At 43.8% G+C, this 23,163-nt stretch overlaps 1 protein-coding gene across 8 annotated transcripts in view; it reads left to right on the top strand.

The window, feature by feature from the left end:
- The window catches only part of AMOTL1 (angiomotin like 1), a 122,695-nt gene that overhangs the window by 76,046 nt on the left and 23,486 nt on the right, over positions 1 to 23,163 (top strand). For all 8 annotated transcript variants that reach the window (XM_061628785.1, XM_061628786.1, XM_061628789.1 and 5 more), the window contains 3 exons: positions 8,436 to 8,581; positions 11,467 to 11,616; positions 18,844 to 19,034. In XM_061628785.1, coding sequence (XP_061484769.1) covers positions 8,436 to 8,581; positions 11,467 to 11,616; positions 18,844 to 19,034 — 487 coding nt within the window. The remainder of the gene's footprint in view (positions 1 to 8,435; positions 8,582 to 11,466; positions 11,617 to 18,843; positions 19,035 to 23,163) is intronic.

Raw genomic sequence — 23,163 nt, 5'->3', positions numbered from 1 at the left:
TGTATTAGCCCAGCAGCAAAAATGCTGCCAGAGAAAGAGAGTGGAGAAGGGGAGATAAACCTATGCACCCAGCAGTCAAAAATAAGTTTGTTTGTTTTTTTATTGCTGTAGGGCTTTCTGAGTCAGTTATGCAGGCCCCAATGAGTGTCAATTGCAAGTAAGCCTTTATTAGTTCCTACTTCAAAACGACACGTTGTGGAGAGTGAGAATTCTGTAACTTCAGAAGACGACGGAGTGAATCCTGGTGATAGCATCCCATCTACATCATCAAGAAATTTGGGAGTAGCAGGAGATAAACGTGTAGACACTGAATTCTGAATTCAGTAATTCAAGCAATATCTCTGACAAGAAAAGACAGGCAAATGGTGACAGAGAAGCAGAAAGCAGAATTCAAGCCTTGTCAGATTGTTCTACAATCTTAGAAGGTTGTATATTCTTAGAATGGGGTGTGTCTGTGACTATCATGAAGGGACCCTGCACTTCTGAATTTGCCACTATGTTACTGCTCTGCACTGGAGCTGTTAAGTTGGAATTAATGATCAGTGGTTAAATGGTCAGGGAAAAAGTTTAAATAAATACGTTGATGTCAGGGCAAAGTCTGAAGAGAAACATGCCTCATAGGAAGGTGAAGTCCTCTTGTTTTGTGATCATATCACTCCAGTATTAGAAGATCTACACTGGCTACCAGTTGTTTACCGGACCCAATTCAAGGTGTTGGTGTTAACTTTTAAAGCCCTACACGGTTTCTGTCCAGTTTATCTAAAGGAGCACCTCCAGCATCACCAAATATGCCGCCTGACGAGATCAGCCTCACAAGACCTTCTCTCGGTCCCACCACTTAAGAACATAAGAACATAAGAACATAAGAAGAGCCTGCTGGATCAGGCCAGTGGCCCATCTAGTCCAGCATCCTGTTCTCACAGTGGCCAACCAGGTGCCTGGGGGAAGCTCGCAAGCAGGACCCGAGTGCAAGAACACTCTCCCCTCCTGAGGCTTCCGGCAACTGGTTTTCAGAAGCATGCTGCCTCTGAGTAGGGTGGCACAGCACAGCCATCACGGCTAGTAGCCATTGATAGCCCTGTCCTCCATGAATTTGTCTAATCTTCTTTTAAAGCCGTCCAAGCTGGTGGCCATTACTGCATCTTGTGGGAGCAAATTCCATAGTTTAACTATGCACTGAGTAAAGAAGTACTTCCTTTTGTCTGTCCTGAATCTTCCAACATTCAGCTTCTTTGAATGTCCACGAGTTCTAGTATTATGAGAGAGGGAGCAGAACCTTTCTCTATCCACTTTCTCAATGCCATACATAATTTTATACACTTCTGTCTCTTCTGACCCGCCTTTTCTCTAAACTAAAAAGCCCCAAATGCTGCAACCTTTCCTCGTAAGGGAGTCGCTCCATCCCCTTGATCATTCTGGTTGCCCTCTTCTGAACCTTTTCCAACTCTATAATATCCTTTTTGAGATGAGGCGACCAGAACTGTACACAGTATTCCAAATGCGGCCGCACCATAGATTTATACAACAGCATTATGATATCGGCTGTTTTATTTTCAATACCTTTCCTAATTATTGCTAGCATGGAATTTGTCTTTTTCACAGCTGCCGCACACTGGGTCGACATTTTCATCATGCTGTCCACTACAACCCCGAGGTCTCTCTCCTGGTCGGTCACCGCCAGTTCAGACCCCATGAGCGTATATGTGAAATTCAGATTTTTTGCTCCAATATGCATAATTTTACACTTGTTTATATTGAATTGCATTTGCCATTTTTCCGCCCATTCACTCAGTTTGGAGAGGTCTTTTTGGAGCTCTTCGCAATCCCTTTTTGTTTTAACAACCCTGAACAATTTAGTGTCGTCAGCAAACTTGGCCACTTCACTGCTCACTCCTAATTCTAGGTCATTAATGAACAAGTTGAAAAGTACAGGTCCCAATACCGATCCTTGAGGGACTCCACTTTCTACAGCCCTCCATTGGGAGAACTGTCCGTTTATTCCTACTCTCTGCTTTCTGCTTCTTCACCAATTCCTTATCCACAAGAGGACCTCTCCTCTTATTCCATGACTGCTAAGCTTCCTCAGAAGTCTTTGGTGAGGTACCTTGTCAAACGCTTTTTGAAAGTCTAAGTACACTATGTCCACTGGATCACCTCTATCTATATGCTTGTTGACACTCTCAAAGAATTCTAATAGGTTACTGAGACAGTTAAAACAGCTAGGCTGGTGCGGACCAGAGAGAGGGCATTTTCGATTGTGGCTCCCACCCTTTGGAATTCTCTACCATATGACCTTCGCCATGCCCCCTCCTTGGTAGGTTTCCGCCGAGGATTGAAAACTTGGCTGTTTAGGCGGGCCTATGGGACTCCTGGGTAATCTGGTTTTAGTCTGTAAAGATGTGGGGGGTAGATTAATTAGAGACTGATGTTATATTTGTATTTATATGTTGTATTTTAATTTTATGTACGCCGCCTAGAGTGGCCGTTAATTCGGCCAGATAGGCGGCTTAGAAATAAAATTTTACTATTATTATTATTATAATTCTGAATTCATACAGGTGCAAACAAAAGGAGACTAAAGCTCCTTGTTTTATGAGTTTTGAACAGGCCTTCATACATTATTGCCATTCTGTGGGAGTTGCTTGTCAGGGATTTCTTACCATGTCTACGGATAGAGGAGAAATTCATTTTTGTTTGCATTTTAATAAGAAACTACCTAATTTGCACATCTTAAACCACTGGGTGGTAGTCAATTAACTCCTATTCAGAGTACAACCATTGAAATGAATGAATCAAAGTTAGTCATGTCCATTAACTTCATTAGGTCTACGCTGAATGGGAGTGGTGATGAATACCCAGTATGTGAACTGAAACAGCTAATCCTTTGAAGTTCGCGCCTCTCTGAATTTTGCAATGCAGTCCTCCAGCCAAACAATATAAACAAGAATGTATATAAATTAAGGGGAAATTGCATAAAGATGTATATATTAGTAGAAATAAAAACATAAGAATCTACTGGATGAGGCCAGTGGCCCATCTAGTCCAGTATTTTGTTCTCACAGTGGTCAACCAGATGCCCATGGAAAATCCACAAACAGGACCTGAGCACAAGAACGCGCTCCCCTCCTGTGGTTTCCAATAACTGGTACTCAGAAGCATGCTCCGCCCAACCACAGGGTCAGAGCATATCCATCATGGCTAGTAGCCATTGGTAGCCTTATCTTCCATGTAAAATAATACTGAAATTGTTTATTACTCAAAACGGCATATGAAAATGTGTTTATCAGGAGTAATGCTGACAAATTTTCATGGGAATGTTTTTTCTGTCGAGGGCCGTATTGCATTGGGGGCAATCTGTTGAGGGCCACAAGCTGGTGGTGGGGAAGGCTAGAGCCAGTGGTAGATGGGGCTGGGTGCTCCCTTTTTCTTTCTGCCACCCCCTTCTCTTCTCTTCTCTTCTCTTTCTCTCTCTCTCTCTCTCTCTCTCTCTCTCTCTCTCTCTCTCTCTCTCTCTCTCTCTCTCTGCTAACCTTTCCCCCCCCCATGTTCCCCCTCCTGCACCCTGCATGAAATTAGATTTAGGGCCATAGGTTGCCTGTCCTAGAGGCCTGACATTTACAGCGGGCCTGTGGATTGGTGGGGTCCCAAACTGGTTGGGCTGACTCTAGAGTGAACATAAGAAGAGTCCTGCTGAATCAGGCCAAAGGCCCATCTAGTCCAGCTTCCTGTTCTCACAGTGGCCAACCCATTGCTCATGGGAAGCCCACAAGCAGAACCCCAACACAAGAGCACGCTCCCCTCCTGCAGTTTCCAGCAACTGGTATTCAGAGATATACTGCCTCTGGCAGTGGAGGTAGAGCATAATCATCACGGGAATTCCAGTGTAAGGCCATACCATACATTTAAAGCACCATTATACAACTTTAACAGTCATGGGTTCCCCCAAGAATCCTGGGAACTATAGTTTGTTAAAGGTGCTAAAAGTTCCCCTCACAGAGGTACATTTCTGAGTGGTTTTACAGCCTCTTTCCAGGGAACTCTGGGGATTGTAGCTCTGTGAGGGGAATAGGGGGTCTCCTAACAACTCTCAACACCTTTAACCAGCTACAGATCTCATGATTCTTTAGGGGAGCCATGACCATTTAAAGTGGTATAAGAGTGTTTCAAATGTCCGGTGCGGATCTGGCCTACGTTTCTTATGGACCTGTACTTTAGATGACTTGGTCTGTGATAGTCCTGGGTCTCGTAAAGCTCTACTGCTTCACGTTAACACATTGTTGCCTGGACTATGCGTCTGTTAACACATTGCTAAATATACTGATGCAGCCATTTTTGTAGCTCTCAGCCTATCAATTCACAATATAGTTCCTTGAGACAGGATCATACAAAATGGCAGAGATGTTTGGCATGTGTACTCCATCTAAACTAGATGCTTCAAATAGGAGATAAAGGTATTTCCAAGAATAGAAAAAGGGGTTATATAGGACCTTCTCAAGCAGGTCAAATTTATTTATACTTTGATAACCTCTAGCCTGGAATGTGTCTGTGTCATGCATGCAGTAGCCCTTGGGGTGGAAGTGAAGTCTGTTGTCCTAGAGTGGCCAATAAAGCCAAGATGGAACCACTCTAAAAAATAAATAAATCTTGCCATCCTCTTAGAACATTGGCACAATCTTGGAGACTCTACCCCAGCCACAACTATGAACTGGTAGACAGCAGGCTAGTAAAAATACCCATGTCTTGTCAATTTGTGGACTTACTTTGCAAGGCTTCTGTGGCTGATTCAATGTAAGGTCTACTGTAGCTGATAGTTTTGCCACCTGGGGTTCTCCACAGCATTCACGAGTGAAGTACATCTCCCTTTCCTTTATCTGATTGTGAATGCTTTCAGGACAGTCTTTTTAAAATAAAATAAGACATGAAACCATAGGCCTACACTGAATTAGATACCAATTTTTAAAAAATGTTAATTTCAGGGGAACATCAGAAAAAGTTCCTAATCCCTTGCACTGCATAATTGTTTTTCTCTTTTCTGCACTTTCACAAATTGCTTTTATTTTGTGTGTCTTTGAAATAAAGAATGAAAGTTAAGGAAAAGTGTGTTTAGGTGTGCAGGCAGGTATTGTATCACAAGGAAACAAGACCCTTGGATTTGGTGCATGGGCAAAAAATGTGCCAAAAATTAAAAAAAAAATGCAGAGAAAGGAGTAGAGGCAGTGACAACAGCAGAAGAGGGTGTGTGGAGAAGCCGGGCTGTCAAGGAACAGGTCTTTAAACTCTAAGGATCTGTGATTTGTCCTTGTGATCCTTTTGAGGGATCTTTCACTTTGTCAAGGTCAAGAGGCCTCCAAATAAACGTCTATTGCTGAATGAGCAGACAGAAAAATATCTTGTAATCCAGAGCTTGTTCCAGGGCATGAGAGCTATTCTGGAATGTTTGGCAACAGCTGAAGTTCTGTGGATTCCTGTGCGTTTAAATGACTCACGGCAAAGCTCACTTGAATGGCGCAAAGCTAAATAAAGCACAGCAACACCCACTGAAAAAAGGATGTTGGTACTAGCAAGGCATTTTCAGAATCAACAGCTGGCATGAAAGAGCAGTAATGTACCCCACTGGTTCTTAAATTTTTAACAGGTGTGGTCTGATGAATAGAGTGTCAGAATCCAGGGAAACGTAGCTTCTACAAACTTCTCCACCCCACTGACATCATAAATCTCACTGGATCACCTTGGAACAGTTGCTATCTGTTAGCCCAGAGATGGGGCACCAGATGTTGTTAGGCTCCAACTCTCCTCAGCCAGCATCCCTGCTTTAGCATCACCTACTTTGCAGGATTGTTGTGAGGATAAAATGGAAAAGGAGACCATATATGCAACACCTGAAAAAAAGGTTAGGATTAATAAAATCTAAATTAATGAATGAAACTGCCATTCCAGTTCATTTTTTAAAACAGTCCCCAAGACCACAATGGGAAGGAAAATGCTAATGAATCAGGGGCTTCTTTCACATTTGTACTACATGCTGAGGAAGCAAGCGAACATACGTTTTAAAGTTCTAGCTCAGTGTTTCTCAACCGGTGTGCCTCCAGATGTTGTTGGACCACAACTCCCATCAGCCTCAGCCAGCATTGCCAATGGTCAGGAAAGATGGGAATTGTGGTCCAACAACATGCGGAGGCACACCAGTTGAGAAACACTGTAATCTAGCTAAAAGCAAGTTGCCTCTTCAGTAATAGAAGAGGTTGCAAATAAAATGTTAAAAGAACTCCCTGGCTGCCTACACGAGGGTTAGGGCAGCACATAGTTTCATTAGAGTATGAGCAAATCCAGCAGCTGAGCTTTAATTTCAAGGACTTTCAAGTGTCTTCCCTTGTAGCTGGCTCTAAAGAAAGAAATGTGAATTTGCTCTAGAAAGGATAAGAACGCCATAACCTTACTTAGAACGATTTGCAGTAAGACAACCTTCTACAATAAGACCATGAAAGTACTGGTTTTATATATTTATATCTCGCCTTTCGTTCAAGGACCTCAAGGTAGTGAAAGTAGTTCCCCCCCCCATGTTATCCTCACAACAAACTTGTGAGGTTGATTAGGCTGAGAGAAAAGGACTGGGCCCAGTGAGGTTACCCAGTGAGTTTCATGGCAGCAAGAGATTTGAATGTGGGTCTCTCCACTCCTGCTCTGACACACTCTAACCTGGGGTGGGGAACCTCAGGCCAGGAGGCCAGATGTGGCCCTCAAGACCTCTCTGCCTGGCCCTCAAGATTCTCTGCAGACACCAGGCTGTGCCCCTCGTCAGCTCTGCTTTGTGCTTTCCTTGAGTGCTTTCTCCTGGCTGGAATACCTCTTGCTTGCTTGGATGGAGAAGAAGCTGTGGGGGTGGGTGGGGGGGTGTTGAAACCTCTGGCCTTTATGTGGTTGGAACCATAGGGCTATGGTACAAAGTCACGTCCACTTTTGCCTGTGGCTACACTAGGGATGGGATCCGTTGACCGGTGCCGATTTGAAAGCATTCTGTCGACCTAACAGGCAGTATTGATTCGAGTTCATTATTTTTCCACTATCTTGTTGTTATGTGCCTTCAAGATGACTACGACTTATGGCGACCTTATGAATCAGCGACCTCCAACAGCATCTGTCGTGAACCTGTTCAGATCTTGTAAATTCATGTCTGTGGCTTCCTTTATGGAATCAATCCATCTCTTGTTTGCCCTTCCTCTTTTTCTGCTCCCTTCTGTTTTTCCCAGCATTATTGCCTTTTCTAGTGAATCGTGTCTTCTCATGATGTGTCGAAAGTATGATAACCTCAGTTTCATCATTTTAGCTTCTAGTGATAGTTCTGGTTTAATTTGTTGTAACACCCAATCAGTTGCCTTTTTCGCAGTCCACGTTATGTGCAAAGCTCTCCTCCAACATCACATTTCAAATGAGTTGATTTTTCTGTCTGCTTTTTTCACTGTCCAACTTTCACATCCATACATAAAGATTGGTAATGGTCTGAATGATCCTGACTTTAGTGTTCAGTGATACATCTTTGCATTTGAGGACCTTTTCTAGTTCTGTCATAACTGCCCTCCCCAGTCCTAGCCTTCTTCTGATTTCTTGACTACTGTCTCCATTTTGGTTAATGACTGTGCCGAGGTATTGATAATCCTTGATGCTTTTACCAGTCTTTTTCCTTCTCAAAAAATGGATGTTAATATCAGTATTTTCTTTCAACAATCAATATTTTGAAAGGAAATAATAACTGAAAGATAATATCAATAGTTTTGAAGAAAATATTCTTAATTTGAAAGAAAGTTTTGATAAAGGAAAGGAAAACAGCTTTGCCTCCTCTTCTGCTGTGACTTGAGGCTGGTCAGGTTTCACATTAGCAAGCAGAGGCTGGCTGCTTTCCTTTTGGAAAGGAAAGTAGGAAAGCAGCTTTCAGTGCCCCCCACCTCCTCTTTGGCAATTCCTGAGTCCTTAACATGGGTGAGACTTGCCTTGCTTCGTTCCACTTGGGGCTTGTCACAGAGAGAGAGAGAGAGAGAGAGAGAGAGAGAGACTTGTGTTGTGAGTAAAATCAATAAAAGAACAATATATTGTAGGAATATTTGAAGGGAAAAGATCTTGTGTCGGCGGAAAGTTGCTGAAGTTCGAACCAAACAGGATCACTCCACAAAGATGGAGAATATGTGGTGCATTGAAAAACCTGGTGCTAAATCCGAATTCAGCAGAATTTGCCCATCCCTAGGTCCCACCTACCACTGCCATGTAGCTCTCAGAAGGTTGCCCACAGGGGAATGAAGACAGTGGGCTGGAAATAAAACTCATCACCCCTAATCCTAACCATTGCATCACATTTGACTCTTCTTGAACTTACTTCTGTTTTGTGGCCTCTGGTCTGTGAGCTTTTCTGATGCAGCTGGTCTTGGCCATTGTCTCCTTTCCAGACAAAGAGCACTTGAAAGAGAAAGAGAAGCTGGAAATGGACTTGACAGCCCTGCGCATGACCAATGAGGAGCAGCGAAGGCACATCGAAATCCTGGATCAGGCTCTGAACAGTGCACAAGCCAAAGTGATCAAACTAGAAGAGGAGGTGAGATCAGAGCATCCTTTGCTTCACTACGCTACACCTGACACTGTCTCTCTGTCTGTTTCACACACACACACACACACACACACACATTTATTATCAGCATTCACGCCCACAGCCTGATCCTAACCTCGCTTTCTTGGCAGTGCCGTTGAGTTCAGTTGAACTTGCATCCAAGTTTGTATATTTAGGGCTGCAGACTTACGACAGCTCCTGAATATTTTTCAGCACATGAAATGTTTGGCTGGTGGAAACCATTGAAATACAATACTCCCAAGCCAGGTCAGGAACTCTGATTCCCACTGCAGGGTAGCCCTGTTGGTAAGCCTTAATCAGTCTTGCATCCTGTAGTGGGAATATCCAGTGGGAGTGAGCAGCCTATGATGATTGGAGAGTTGATTTAGGTCTAGATGGCAGTGGCAGCACCAGACAAAAAATATTTACTTTGCAGCATCAGCAAAGTAAATTTTGGGGTGGGGGGAAGCTTTGTCCTACATGTTAGATTATAGCTCGGAGTGCCTTTTTCCAGCTCTGGCTGATTCATCTGCTGCAGCCCATTTTGGACAGAGATGACTTGGCCATGGTACTCCATACTCTGGTAACTTCCAAACTGGATTATTACATTGCATTCTATGGCCGCCCTTGAAGACGACTCAGAAATTTCAATTGGTCCAAAATGCAGCAGCCAGATTATTGGCTGCAGTTCCATATAATCCTTATTTTGAAACAGCTGTGTTGGTTGCCAGTTCATTTGCAGGCCCAGTTCAAGGTGCTCACACTAATGTTTAAGGCTTTAAATGACTTAGGCCCCAAATATCTGAAAGATCCCCTCCTTCCCTACAAACCCTCTCAGGTGTAAAGGTGGGCAGAGGGGGCCTTCTTGGTAGTTCCACCACCCTCAGAAGTTAAGGGGGTGATGGTGATGGCTCGGGAGAAGGCATTCTCTGTGGCAACCTCAAAGATGTGGAAGTCCCTCCCCATAGAGGTGCACCTGGCACCTTCACTGTACAGCTTTCGTTGCATGCTGAAGATGCACCTCTTCATCCTGGCTGTTGACACTTGAGATACATATTTTTATGATCCTCTCTAGTTGTGGATATAATTGGTTTAAAACTGTTTTTAATATTGTTTTTGTTGTTGTTGTTCTTATTTAGGGATAGGGGTCTATAGAGCACTGAAGTCCCCTCCTCTGACCACTAGGAAACACAAACACACATACATTGTCAGTCTTCCTATCTTAGCCACGGGGGCTAGCAACTTGATTTTTAAAAATAGAAGTTGAGAATCTTAGGTTGCATACACACCATACATTTAAAGCACATCCCGCCCCACCCCCTGGACAAAGAACAATGGGAACTGTAGTTTACCCTTCACAGAGCACCCTTGACAAACTACAGTTCCCAGGATTTTTTATTTTTGGTGGGGGGAGAATGTGTTTCAAATGTATGGTGTGTACACAGCCTTAGGAGCTCGTCTACTATGACCTCACACCCAGTATTGTGGAAACAGTAAAGAAGACTCAAACAAACAGCCTCTTTGTTTGTTTAATTTGTTAGTCACTTTTCTTCACAACAATGAACTCAAAGTGACTTACAATCAATAAACTAACTGGCTGGATAAATTCCTATAAGACTTAATTTCTGCATGGAAGGAGGTGGAAAAGCTACGTCAACTGGAAGTTCAGGACAATATTATTTTGTAAGCCAGTGCTGGTCAGACACAAAACCATGAGAAATGTATGTTGATAGTTTTGGTGTTGCACAAATTCTCTGGTAAGGAAAAGGACACAGGACATGGATACTGTATATGTCTGGTACCATTACAGAGCTGAAGTGATGTTAAACAAACGCACTGCCTCTTTTTTGTTTTGTTTTTTTAATAGGGATTTATATAAACATTTTTTTATAAAGCACACTGTTTCCAATCTTTCTGTATAATGGTTATAATTTTTTTAACAACCCAAAATGTGTTCCATATAAAGAAATGACAAATTATGTAGCTATCAAGATTTTACATGTAGTTTTCTTAATTTTTTTTGTACAATTGCATAGATGTGTACAACCTGCCATTGTTAACAAAACTAGTGAACTCTACAGTATAGTACCACCACCCTTCACAAAAATGCAGATTTGTTTTCATGTAAACTCTTACACTCTAATCCTTTTGTCATATGAATATTATAAAAACCATGTGTACCATTTCATTCATTTCATTGGCGATCACTCGTGGCCGAGTAAGATTGTCTTCCAGGGTAAGGTCTTTAACAGTGGGTCCATAAGTGACTGTGGAGGCCAATTCTGGATCCACACAGCCTCCCACAGTGAGGACATAGGTTTCCAAATGGAAGATGGTCACAATGAGGATTTGTCTGATGTGCCTTCCGCTTAGCTCGTTTGTCCCTTTCGCCCTGTACTTGCGCTTCTTCAAAGTCCATAGCACCTTTGATAATGGCTGACCTCCAATTGGGATGCTCATGGGCCAAAGCTTCCCAGTTCTCGATGCTCATGTTACATTTTTTTAGATTAGCTTTGAGAACATCTTTAAACCTCTTTTGCTGTCCACCGATGTTCCGTTTTCCATCCTTAAGTTGGGAGTAAAGGAGCTGCTTTGGACCATGTGAGTACTGAAGTTGTAAAACACATCTTGCTATTCTAACACCTTTTTGTCTAGCTTCAGTTCTAGTTTAGGACTGAAAGCTTTGACTAGCAGCAGCACTTCAATGCTTTGCATGTGCTTTGTCTGACCTGACGCCTGAAATCCAGAGGTGACCGAACACAGGCTGACACCCATAAAGCCTGTGTTATTATCTGCTACGTGTGAGCTCTCTCTTATGTCATTGCCATCCACTTCTTTTTAATGACACTGTCTATTCTCCTGCTGCCCTTCAGCTGCGCAAGAAGCAAGCTCATGTGGAGAAGGTAGAGAAACTCCAGCAGGCTCTAACTCAGCTTCAGGCAGCCTATGAGAAAAGGGAGCAAATGGAGCGTCGTCTGCGTACCAGGCTGGAGAGAGAGCTGGAATCCCTGAGGATGCAACAGGTGAGGCAGGTCCTGGGATCGTGTGTTTGCCAAAGGAGCTTTGAAGCCCCCCCAGGTCAAATCCATTCTGTGTGAAGGTCAACTGTAGCGGCCATTGTGGTGGGGCGGAAGCACCTTTCCAACACTGGTGTTGCTGCAGCTTGCAGAATGGGGTGGCAGAAGGGATGGAAAGATCTATTCATTGCAGTTCGCTCCAGCTCTCGTTTTTCCAATCTAAAATTCAGTTCTCCATATTTCTGCAGCAATTTATGAATTTCTTTTTTTAAAAAGAAATCCTCATGAATATTTTTCAGCATTTTAGTGCAAATTTCTCCTAATAAACACATTTTTTCCTATGCGGCTTTGACTAATGGACACATTTTTGGTAAGCAATATAGTGCATTTTTCTATGTTATTTTCACAAATATATTCATTCATATGCTCAGTTTTATTTAATAGATGCATTTTTGCAAACATTGTCTGGTTGGATAACTGCATCGCAATGCGAATAAGATAAGTGCAAATCTCAAAGGATGGCTGTGTTTTGGAAAGGGTGAATTTGGTAGATTCGGCTTTCAATGCAAACTGAATCACATTCTTCCTCTATCCCCAGGCGGCGGCAGCAGGATGAGGGACACTGTGTGGACACACTGGGTTGTATCCAGTGTAACACTACATGAATGTTCTTTCAGCATAAAGATTTCTGCTTGCGCAGTGGAACTTTCTCTCCCTCTGTCCCTCCCTGTGCACCCCCTCAACCTGTTCTAGGGGTTCTTCCAACCCTGTGGAGCAGATTTGGAGAGGACGTGGGGTGCATGGTGGGAGGAGAGGAAGGGAAGGCCCTGTTACACAAGCGGAAATCTTTGCATTGACAGGACACAGCCACTGAATACCACCCACTGGCAGAACCTGTCTGGCATTGCTGTAGATGCTTGCAGCAATACCTGTGTTGGGAGGGCAGCTCCCCAGCTACGTCCCACCACACCAGCCGATTCTGCACTTGAGTTGCAACCACCTGCTCTTACGTTCTTGCACGTACCTCCACAGTGTCAAAGCCCACGGTTTAAATGGCAACACATCTTTTGGAAGATAGCTTGCATTTTTTGTCAAAGCTAAAGTTTGCATTTCAGCTGGCTGAAGATCTTTTGTTAAAGATCAATGTACTTTTACAAGTTGAAATTATGCAGTCAGAAGTAAGCAGCAATGAAGCTTACACCCAGGTAACTGTGCATAGAATAGCTGATCAGGGATGTGAACCCAGGTGTCCCTGGCCAAATTCCAGCATGCTAATCACTATACTACCTTTTGCCAGCTCTCTATTATTATTTTCAGCTGATCATAATAAATTAGGCTATGCGCTGCTGCCTGCCTTTTTGGAGGCGTGGCTATTGGAACTTCACCACTGAACTGGAATCTTCAGTATTTATTTAAAGCACTTATGTCCACTTTTGGGTCAGAAAAGGCTCCCAGAGTGGCTTACAAACATGAAAGATGAGACAGTTCCTCTGAAAGATGAGAGAGTTCCTTTTTTCAGGCTTTTAATCTAAAGGACATGACATGAAAGGAAAAGAGGTTGAGAGAGAGGAGGAATTTTGTGGCACACAATTTGTTTCTGCTTGCGTGCAACAACCTTCTTTCTTTGTTGGTTGTCCAGTGAAATGAAACATCCAACACAGATTGTTGATTGTTAATATTTAATAGAGATTTTTGTACCCTGCTACGCCCTTTGGGGATAAGAACTACTTCCACATATTCTTGATCAAAAAAACCCTATGGCCTGCGGGGCGGAGGTGAAGCAAGGCTTTGGTCTTGTACATTTGCTTGCTTTCTTGACAACATGGGGTGATCAGCTGTCTGATCTACCTCACAGGGTCGTTGTGAGGATGAAATGGGGTGGGGAGAGAAAAGACTACCAGCCTGAGCTCCATGAAAGGAAGTATAGGATAAAAATGCAGTGAAATTAAATAGGTAGGTAGATTAAAAAAACCCTCATTTCTGCCTTAAATGAGACAGGTTTTGCCCACCTTTTACCAGTTTTTCTTTATGCTGATGACCTGGCACTCCTTTTCTCAGGTGGGACTGAGGAGATCTGTTAACTGCTGTGGTCCACTTTGGTTAAGCAGAATTTTTTTTTCAACTTAAATTATAGATTTTAAAACAAGTACCACCAACGTCATGTTTTCAGTCATAGGACCATGAAGCACATATGATATCTCGAACTTGCATAAAAATTGAGTGAGTTAAAGCCTTCTTTGAGCCAGCCTGCTCTTTCCTTGGAGGAGCATCTGGGAAAAACCATTTGGCTCAAGTCCCTTTTGAAAAGAGGGCAGTTGCTTTCTGGTATACTAAAAAGCTTGCAGATTGTTGTGGTTGCACTGATCTTAAAAATCTTAGAAGATTCATAGATTCCAATAAATATGGAGTTTCACGGAGCAAGTATTTGGAATTTTCTAAGACTCTTTTTTTTAAGAGTCCCCAGGGGCACTCTCTCAGTTAAGAACCAAAACTGGAAAGCTCCCACTTGAGATGAGAGTCTGTGTTTAATTAATTAATTTGTTTAACTACTACCTTATACTAATCCATATGCCAAAGGGCACGCTCCTGAGACTAGTTTTGTGGGAGCAAATTCAACTAAATGCTACCAATTCAGTCGTTTGGCTTCAGAAAATGGCTCCTTTGATTCAATTACTTGGCTTTTCTGTGAATTACTTGATAGGAACCTCATTGTCAGCTGCCAAATTGAGATTTAAAAGACTCCTTCGGGGTATTTTTATGCACAGATGAGCTAGTGTAAAAACAGCTCCCTGGCATGTGCTGGTGAACTTTGAGCCAATTTGGAAAGTTATACTTTAGATTTGTTTAAGGAGAACTTGAATATGATTGAGGTTCTCCCCCTACCCCCCCCCCACATATGTTCTCTACTATTCTAGACTGACTGAGGCTGTAGCCGTATGAGAAGATAATTTACTTTGCAAGACAGGGTGAGGGGAGTAATTTTCAGGATATTTATTCCCTTTGATAATGGCACCAACCCAGCTCAGGTTAGTCATCACTGAAGACCCACTGAAACCTATGGGATGTAAGTGAGTTGTGTGACTAAACTTGTTCCATTGATTTCTATGGGACTTAGTCATGACTAACTTTAGCTGGATCAGGGCCTGTGGCCAAACTTGGCCTAGCTGGGTTGGGGAGAGGGAGCTTGCCTTATTTTGTAAAATGCCATTAAATATGCTGAGGGCAAGAAAGACACTGCATCTGATTTTGTAATTATGGGATATCCATAGACTCAAGGGAGACAAATTCTGAAACGGCTATTTAAATTCTGTTCTATTTATGTACTGCCAGGTCCCCAGCAGCCCTTGCTCCGTAAGCCAGAAATACTTTACCAGGTGCTGTTTTTTCCTAGGGTTGCCATATTGTCCAGTTAGCTGGGTTTTACCCGGTTTCTAGCCATGCTACCCAGTGCCCACTTAGCCCTTTAGGTGGCCCAGATTCCCAGCTTTCATTTTTTTAAAAAAGCAAGTCTCTAGCCCTTGTGGATCCAGAGATACAAGGAAAATGTGGGTGCAGTTTTCTGCCCATTTTCTGAGAAATCAGCTTACTCCCACCTTCCATTGCTCTTAGCTAATAAGGGACACCACAGCTGTACTGAGAAAATCAAGAATTTTTGCCTGCCTGCCTGTACACAAGCTTGATCAAGACATGCAGCTCTGCCCCTTATCCACAGACTTTCTGGCTGAGTCAGCAAGGAAAAGCAACCTTCATCTCAACTGCCTTTGTGTCTGAGGGTATGTCTTAAATGACGAATGCCATGGCAGTGTCTGCCTGCTGTCATAGAGGATAGAATAAAGGAGGTTGAATCCACCAAACGCTTCCTCCCCTGAACAAATCCAAGATATAAAAGCAAACTTCTCTATAGAAAAGGCTGAGGATAGTCATGCTTGCCAAATGTATGGCAAAGCCTCCTAAAAGAGTGTTATCCTTTTTTTTGGACATTTATGTCGAAATATGTGCTTTTGCATGAGCAACTGGAATCCTGCATATTTGGCAAGCTTTGGCATCCTGGCTTAAGGTGCAGACAACCTGTTTATTAAGTGTTCATCCCGATTTGTCGGCAGGGCGATTAGGACCACATGCACACCATACATTTATTCCACTGTTATGACTGTTTAAAGTGGAATAACAGTAGAATAAATGTATGGTGTGCATGTGGCCCTAAGAATCCTGGGAACTGCAGTTTGTTAAGGATGCTGAGAGTTGTTGGGAGACCCCTGTTCCCCTCAGAGAGCTACAATGGCCAGAGCGGTTTAACACTAAGTCCCTCTTCCCAGAGAATCCTAGGAATTGTAGAATACGAGGGGAATTGGCTATTTAGGGAGCATTCATTCTGATTTGTTGGCAGGCAGGTTGGATGATGATGTGTCAAAGCAAGTGCTACTTTACCTTTTCCAGTGCATTTTCCCATCACTTTCCTTACCACAAAAAGTCTGATATGTTGGGGAAGCAGGTTTGTTGCTCAAGACCTCCCAATCAACTGTAATTGTATGGCCTCAATTTGTCAGTATGTGATTGAATCCCACCCAAAAATCGCAATTGGGCAGTATTCATCTAACTCATCCTGTCATCATAAGGACTTCTGCTTGCACAACAGGACTTGCTCCCTTCTTCTTCCCCTGTGCACGTCCTGTTCCTCTCCCCCTCAATCTGCTCTGGAGAGTGGAGGAAACTCAGAACAGATTTAGGGGGTGCATGGGGGGAGGAGAGGGGAGAAAGTCCTGTTGGACAACCAGAAATCCTTGCACTAACGGGATACTTACTGAGCACTGCATTGGATACGACCCACAGTCCGTAAGCACCCGTACTGTGCTGGCCAAATCAATTGCACGGAAATGCATCTCTTTGATCTGATTTGTCTGCCCATTTAAATAATTTTTAGTTGGCTGATCATCTGACTTAGAGCCAATGAAAATTTGCATATTGCCAAAAAGTCAGTCTGAAACTAAGCCTAAGTGCATGCTGCTGAAACAATTGTAGACTGTTTTCCTGTGCCTCCACTTCCCCTATTATTTTCCCTGTGTCACATTTCCAGTTGTAAGCTTCTCAGGGCAGGGACCACTTCTGTTCTATAAAGTACTATGCACACTGATGCAGTGTGTAAATAAAATAACAATAAAGGTCAATACATGTACTGCTTTGAGATATTGAAGGAAATGGGAGCCAACTTACATTTTAATATACATAGTACTACTCTTTATTAGAACACAATGGCAACACGGGGGGAGGGTATTGGGGTAGGGATGCACAAACAAAGTACATTTTTAGCATGTGGTGTTCTTTTCTTTCAAGTAACCACAGGGGTCTAGCAATGGGGGTTGGGTGGGGAGGGATTTTTGGGAGGGTTGCTTGCCCTCCCTGATCTTCCCCCCCCCATTTCTTACCACCTCCGTTAGAAGGAAAGTCTGGACTCTGTTTAATATTTTTGTTATCACTCTCTGTTACACTGAAGGCCTAACTACACATTAGGGATGGAGGAGGAATTTGTCCAGTCCACTTTTTGCAGTGAACCAACATGCTTCAGTGTTCCAAAGCTTGCTTGCGGGTTGGAATATAATTATCATGCCAACTATGTGGTTCTCTGGCTTTTGCAATTTAGTTTCAGTCCCAAAAATTGTGCACAAAAATCCATATTTTGCCTAAAAAGTGCATGCGGCATGCATATTTGAAGGGGAGAGCAATGCAAAATGCCTATTTTACAGGGAAAGTGTTCACAAACGGCATAAAATGTGCATGCAGATTTGCTGTGCATTCTTTTGGCCAGCCTGTGAAAAAAGGGGGACAAAATAGATACATGATTGACACAGAACAGGCTCAGAACACTCCACCTGAACATTGCTCACAAGTGCATCTTGCTTGTAAGCAATGTGCAGTAGGTCACTGCATTCTGCAGGAGAGTTTCTCTTTCAAGTCTCCAAAATATCAGAAGCACACTCCACAGTAACTCAGGGCAGGACTGCCTTTTTCTGTGGAACAGCATTCCTGTTGAGATATGACAGATGCTCACGATCTGTACTTTCCAGAAGTAACTGAAGACGTTATTGTTACCACAAGCTTTTCCTGCTGGATGAAGAAGTCTCCGGCTTACGTGTTCATTTTGTATTGTTTTTAAACCTATCTTCAGTTGTAATTTATGTACTAGAAAAAACCCACCATTTTAAGCTGTTTTTATGGTATGCTTGTAAATTGCCTTGAAACATACGCTGAAGGTGATTCAGAAAGATAGACGCCATGAAGGCCCAGCAGTTGCTTTTCTTCTTTAGAGTCTCATTAAAGTCCCACCTTTGGGGACTATCAGGTCCCCAAGCCACAGTGTACAACTTCCTGAAAAACTGAAGTGTTTTCTCATCTCTCCCTCTCTGGAGTCACATCTTTTCCTGATCAGCGAATGAACTGTCAAAACAAGCACATTTAACATAATTCAGGAAAAGCAAAGGGCAAGCAAAACTATCAAGTGCTTGGAGAGTCGCCTTTCTCTTATGTGATCATGGGGAGGAACCGGAAAGTGTAGCACAGAAACATTTAAATAAGCACCACCCATTGATGTAGACGGGAAATGGCGGGGGGGGGGAAATGTATGGACACCCACATGTCAATCACACACACAAAACAGCCGCTCCATGTCATTGGGACAGTGAAATCCGCTCCAGGTTTTAGTCCGAAATTTCAAGGAGCTGTCCTATTCCAGCCACCACTGCCCTTTCTGGAAGCACTCTAATTATGCACAAATTTATCCTTTTGGTTTCACACTTCTCCAGATTTTGGGATAGAGTTTTCACCTCAAAGCAAAATAACAAAACATGTAAAACAAATATGTTGGTGCATAAGATAAAATCTTATAATCCATATTTAATTTTTGATTTCTTCTTTAAAAAAACAACCTTTAGACAGGCAGATTAATGCAAATTGCAATAGGACAGGCTTATAGATGAACACATCTGAAAATTACATGGACCATAATTGACTGTCTGCAAACTGTTCCATGCGCCCGATGAAGCTTTTAGATGTTATATGTAGAAAAGGAGGAGAGGTGCTGAAATATATAATGTCACAATAAATAGGTTATTCTTCTAGGTGCTACAGGACTCGTTATGTTGTACCAGACTAGACAGAACTCTGATTGGATCTAGCAGGACTCCTTTTTTGTTCCATTTACAATCAACATTAACTATATCTTCGTTTGCTTTTCTCCAGCGGCAAGGGAACTACCAGGCAGCCCCCCTGCCGGAGTACAACATGCCTGCCTTAATGGAACTAGTACGGGAGAAGGAAGAGAGGATTCTGGCTCTGGAAGCTGACATGACCAAGTGGGAACAGAAGTACCTAGAGGAGAGTGCTATCCGGCACTTTGCCATGAATGCCGCGGCTGCAGCTGCAACAGAAAAGTAGGGAAACAGAGGAAATGCCCTGTCAACTTCAAAGGAGTTTTTTGTGCTCGTTTGTCTTTCAAAGAAAGATGGGCATAAAACTAAAAATGGTGTATAGAGAGTATATATAACTGGGACCTGCAACAAAACATTGCCATGTGGGGTGCTTCTTTTTCATGTTACAGCCAGCCATGCCTTTTTCCAGGATACTCCATTTCATTCCCTCTCCTACCTGGTTTTCCATTTTCTCCCCCAACAGACAGTTAGGATTCTGTGGCTACTTAAGCATGCTCAGTCTTTACTGGGCTGTTTTGAGCTGTTCTCTCCCCTCCCCCTTTAGGGTTTCCCCCCTCTAAAGATGCTTTGTGCTTCTCCCAAACCAGTTGATACCTCCGTCTTATGCACCAGACAACTGGTGGCTGTGCCGTGTTCCGGTCCTCCTCACATCCACAGGATTGCTGGTAGTTCTACCAGCCAACTCTCGGATCTCCAGTTGCTGCTTTTTAATGCCAGATCGGTAAATAATAGAACCTCCCTCATCTATGATTTAATTGTGGATGAGGCGGCCGATCTGGCATGCATTACCAAAACCTGGGTGAGCGATCTGGGAGGTATTAATCTCTCCCAGCTGTGCCCACCTGGGTATTCGGTTCAGCATCTGGGTAGATCCGAGAGTCGGGGAGGGGGAATCGCTGTGGTCTATAGAAGTTCCATCTCTCTTGTTAGGCACCCCATCCAAGTGGCTAATGGCCTGGAGTGTCTGCACATTACGTTGGGCCAGCGAGGCAGACTGGGAATACTGTTGGTGTACCGTCCACCCTGCTGCCCAACAGCTTCCCTAACTGAGCTGACAGAGGTGGTCTCGGACTTGGTGTTGCGATCTCCCAAACTTTTGGTATTGGGGGATCTCAACATCCATGCCGAGACCGCCTTGTCTGGAACGGCTCAGGACTTCATGACCTCCATGACAGCCATGGGGCTGTCTCAATTTGTTACTGGCCCAACGCATGTGTCAGGACATACTCTAGACTTGATTTTTGCCACTGGAATGGGGGAAGGTGATCTGGGAGTGAGGAATCTTACATCTATTCGTTTGTCATGGACAGATCATCGCCTCTTGAGATTTGGACTCACATCGTCTTCTCCCCTCTGCAAGGGTGGAGGACCAATTAAGATGGTCCGTCCCCGGAGACTAATGAATCCTGAAGGATTTCAGAGGGCTCTGGGGGATTTTCCGGCTGATAAAACTGATGATCCTGTCGAAACCCTGGTCACTCTGTGGAATACAGAAATGACCCGGGCAGTTGACACAATCGCCCCGGTGCGCCCTCTCCATTGCAGAGCTCAGTTGGCTCCTTGGTTTACCGAGGAGCTAAGAGTGATGAAGCAAGAAAGGAGACGGCTGGAGGGTAAATGGAGACAAACTCCTGACGGCTGTAATTATGCACTTGTGAAGGCCTCCACGAAACGCTATGTGAAGGCGGTGAGGATGGCGAAGAAGCAATACTTCGCTACCTCCATTCAGTCATCTTGTAACCGCCCAGCGGAACTTTATAAGGTTGTCCGGAGACTTTTACACTCTGGTTCTCCGGACGCAATATTACCATCAATGGCCCGCTGTAATGAGTTTGCGAGGCATTTTCAAGACAAGATCATAAACATCCGTCGGGACCTTGACTCCAATATTGTAACAGTTGAATCTAATGAGGTGTCCAGAACACAGTCTTGTCCTGTTTTATTGGATGAGTTTCAGTTGGTACAGCTCGAGGATGTGGACAAGGTGCTTGGACAGACACGGGCGACCACTTCCGCTCTGGACCCTTGCCCCTCGTGGCTAATAAAAGCTAGCAGAAATGGAACGGCCGGCTGGGCCAAGGAGGTGATTAATGCCTCGTTACGAGAGGGAGTGGTCCCACCTTTCCTGAAACAGGCGATAGTGAGACCGCTCCTAAAAAAGCCCTCCTTGGACCCTGATAACTTTAACAACTATAGGCCGGTAGCACATGTTCCATTTGTGGGCAAGGTTCTAGAGCGCGTGGTCGCTCGCCAACTCCAGGCTCTCTTGGATGAAACTGATTATCTGGATCCATTTCAATCCGGCTTTCGGCCAGGGTTTGGTACAGAAACGGCCTTGGTCACCCTGTATGATGACCTCTGTCGGGAGAAAGACAGAGGGAGTGTAACTCTGTTGGTTCTCCTTGATCTCTTGGCGGCTTTTGATACCATCGACCATGGTATCCTTCTGGGGCGACTCGCGGATTTAGGAGTTGGAGGCACTGCTTGGCGGTGGCTGTGCTCCTATCTTGGGAATCGTCTCCAGAAGGTGATGCTTGGGGAACATTACTCGAGTCCCTGGGTGCTCCAGTATGGGGTCCCGCAGGGCTCAGTTCTGTCCCCCATGCTTTTTAATATCTATATGAAGCCGCTGGGTGAGGTCATCAGGAGTTATGGAGTGCGTTTCCAGCAATATGCTGATGATACGCAGCTCTATTTCTCCTTTTCATCTTCTTCAGGTGAGGCTGTTGCTGTACTGAACCGCTGCCTGGCCGCGATAATGGACTGGATGAGAGTGAACAAACTAAAACTCAATCCTGACAAGACTGAGATGCTGTTAGTTGGAGGGCCCTCTGCTCAGATGGTTGATGTCAGACCTGCCCTAGATGGGGTTACACTCCCCCTAAAGGAACAGGTCCGTAGTTTGGGGATCTTATTAGATCCGCTTCTGTCACTTGAGGCTCAGGTAGCCTCGGTGGCACGAAATGCGTTTTACCAGCTTCGGCTGGTAGCCCAACTACGACCCTATCTGGACAGGGAGAACCTAGCCTCAGTTATTCACGCTCTGGTAACCTCTAGATTGGATTACTGTAATGCTCTCTACGTAGGGTTACCTTTGAAAACAATTCGGAAACTTCAGCTAGTGCAGAATGCTGCGGCCAGATTTCTTACTGGGACGAAGAAATTCGACCACATAACACCTATTCTGGCCCAACTGCACTGGCTTCCAATATGTTTCCGGGCCAGATTCAAAGTGTTGGTCCTTACCTATAAAGCCCTTAACGGCACTGGACCGCAATATCTGATGGAACGCCTCTCTCGCTATGTTCCTACCCGTTCACTCCGCTCGACATCTAAGGCCCTTCTCCGGGTCCCAACCCATACAGAGGCCCGGAGAACAGTAACAAGATCTAGGGCCTTTTCGGTGGTGGCCCCCGAATTATGGAATGCCCTCCCAGATGAGATACGCCTGGCGCCTTCCCTGTCATCTTTCCGGCGCCAGGTAAAAACCCACCTCCTCACCCAGGCATTTTAATGTATTTTATGCTTTTAATCTTAATTATTTTATTTTTAGTTTTCTTTTACTTTGTTTATATAATGTTTTATATTGTTTGCGCAATACACACTTGCTGTATTTTAAATATTGTGGTTTTATCATGTTGTACACCGCCCTGGGAGCTCCTAGCTATAGGGCGGTTTAGAAATGCAACTAAATAAAAAATAAAAATAAACAGTTGCTGCCATTTTGCCTACATAAGGATTTGCACTCATCTCTGAACTGCAGAAACAGAGGAAATGATTTTATTGCAGAAACTGTATATAGTCTGTGAGTTCTGCTAAATTCTTCTTCAGGAACGAGCTGAGCCATTGTCTGTATAAAAGGCAGCAGCATTCAGTGGATAAAGGCTTGGCTCCGGGAATCCCACAATAGCATTTGACTTATTGGATGATGATCGATGACTTAGGAAGTGGTAACCATCGTCTGCCTGTTTATAGCCTCTTACCTAGTAGAGAATTTTACCTCTCTGCTGCTGCTTTTTATTTTGGAGTGACTGCAGATTTTGGTTTAAAAAAAAAAATCTAGAAGCGCCATAGCGTAGTGGTAGACTACCTGCTTAGCAAGTAGTAGGTTCCAGGTATGGATGGAAGAGAAATTCGATTCAGTTCACATTTAAAGGTGAACTTAGCAAACTCTCACTTTCTGAAACAAAGCATGAACTGAAACAGCCATCTTTTGAAATTTGCACTCTCTGAATTTCGCAATGCAGCTCTCCAGCCAAGTAGTGTGTACAAAAATGCATATACTAGGGCAGGGTTTCTCAAAACATTTTGTCCCCACAGACCACTTGAAAATTGCTGAGGGTCTTGGCAG

This window comes from Rhineura floridana, chromosome 5 (genome assembly GCF_030035675.1).
Source record: "Rhineura floridana isolate rRhiFlo1 chromosome 5, rRhiFlo1.hap2, whole genome shotgun sequence".
NCBI lineage: Eukaryota > Metazoa > Chordata > Lepidosauria > Squamata > Rhineuridae > Rhineura > Rhineura floridana.
The sequence above is the reverse complement of the archived record's forward strand: the minus strand, read 5'-3'. Positions and strand labels throughout refer to the sequence as shown.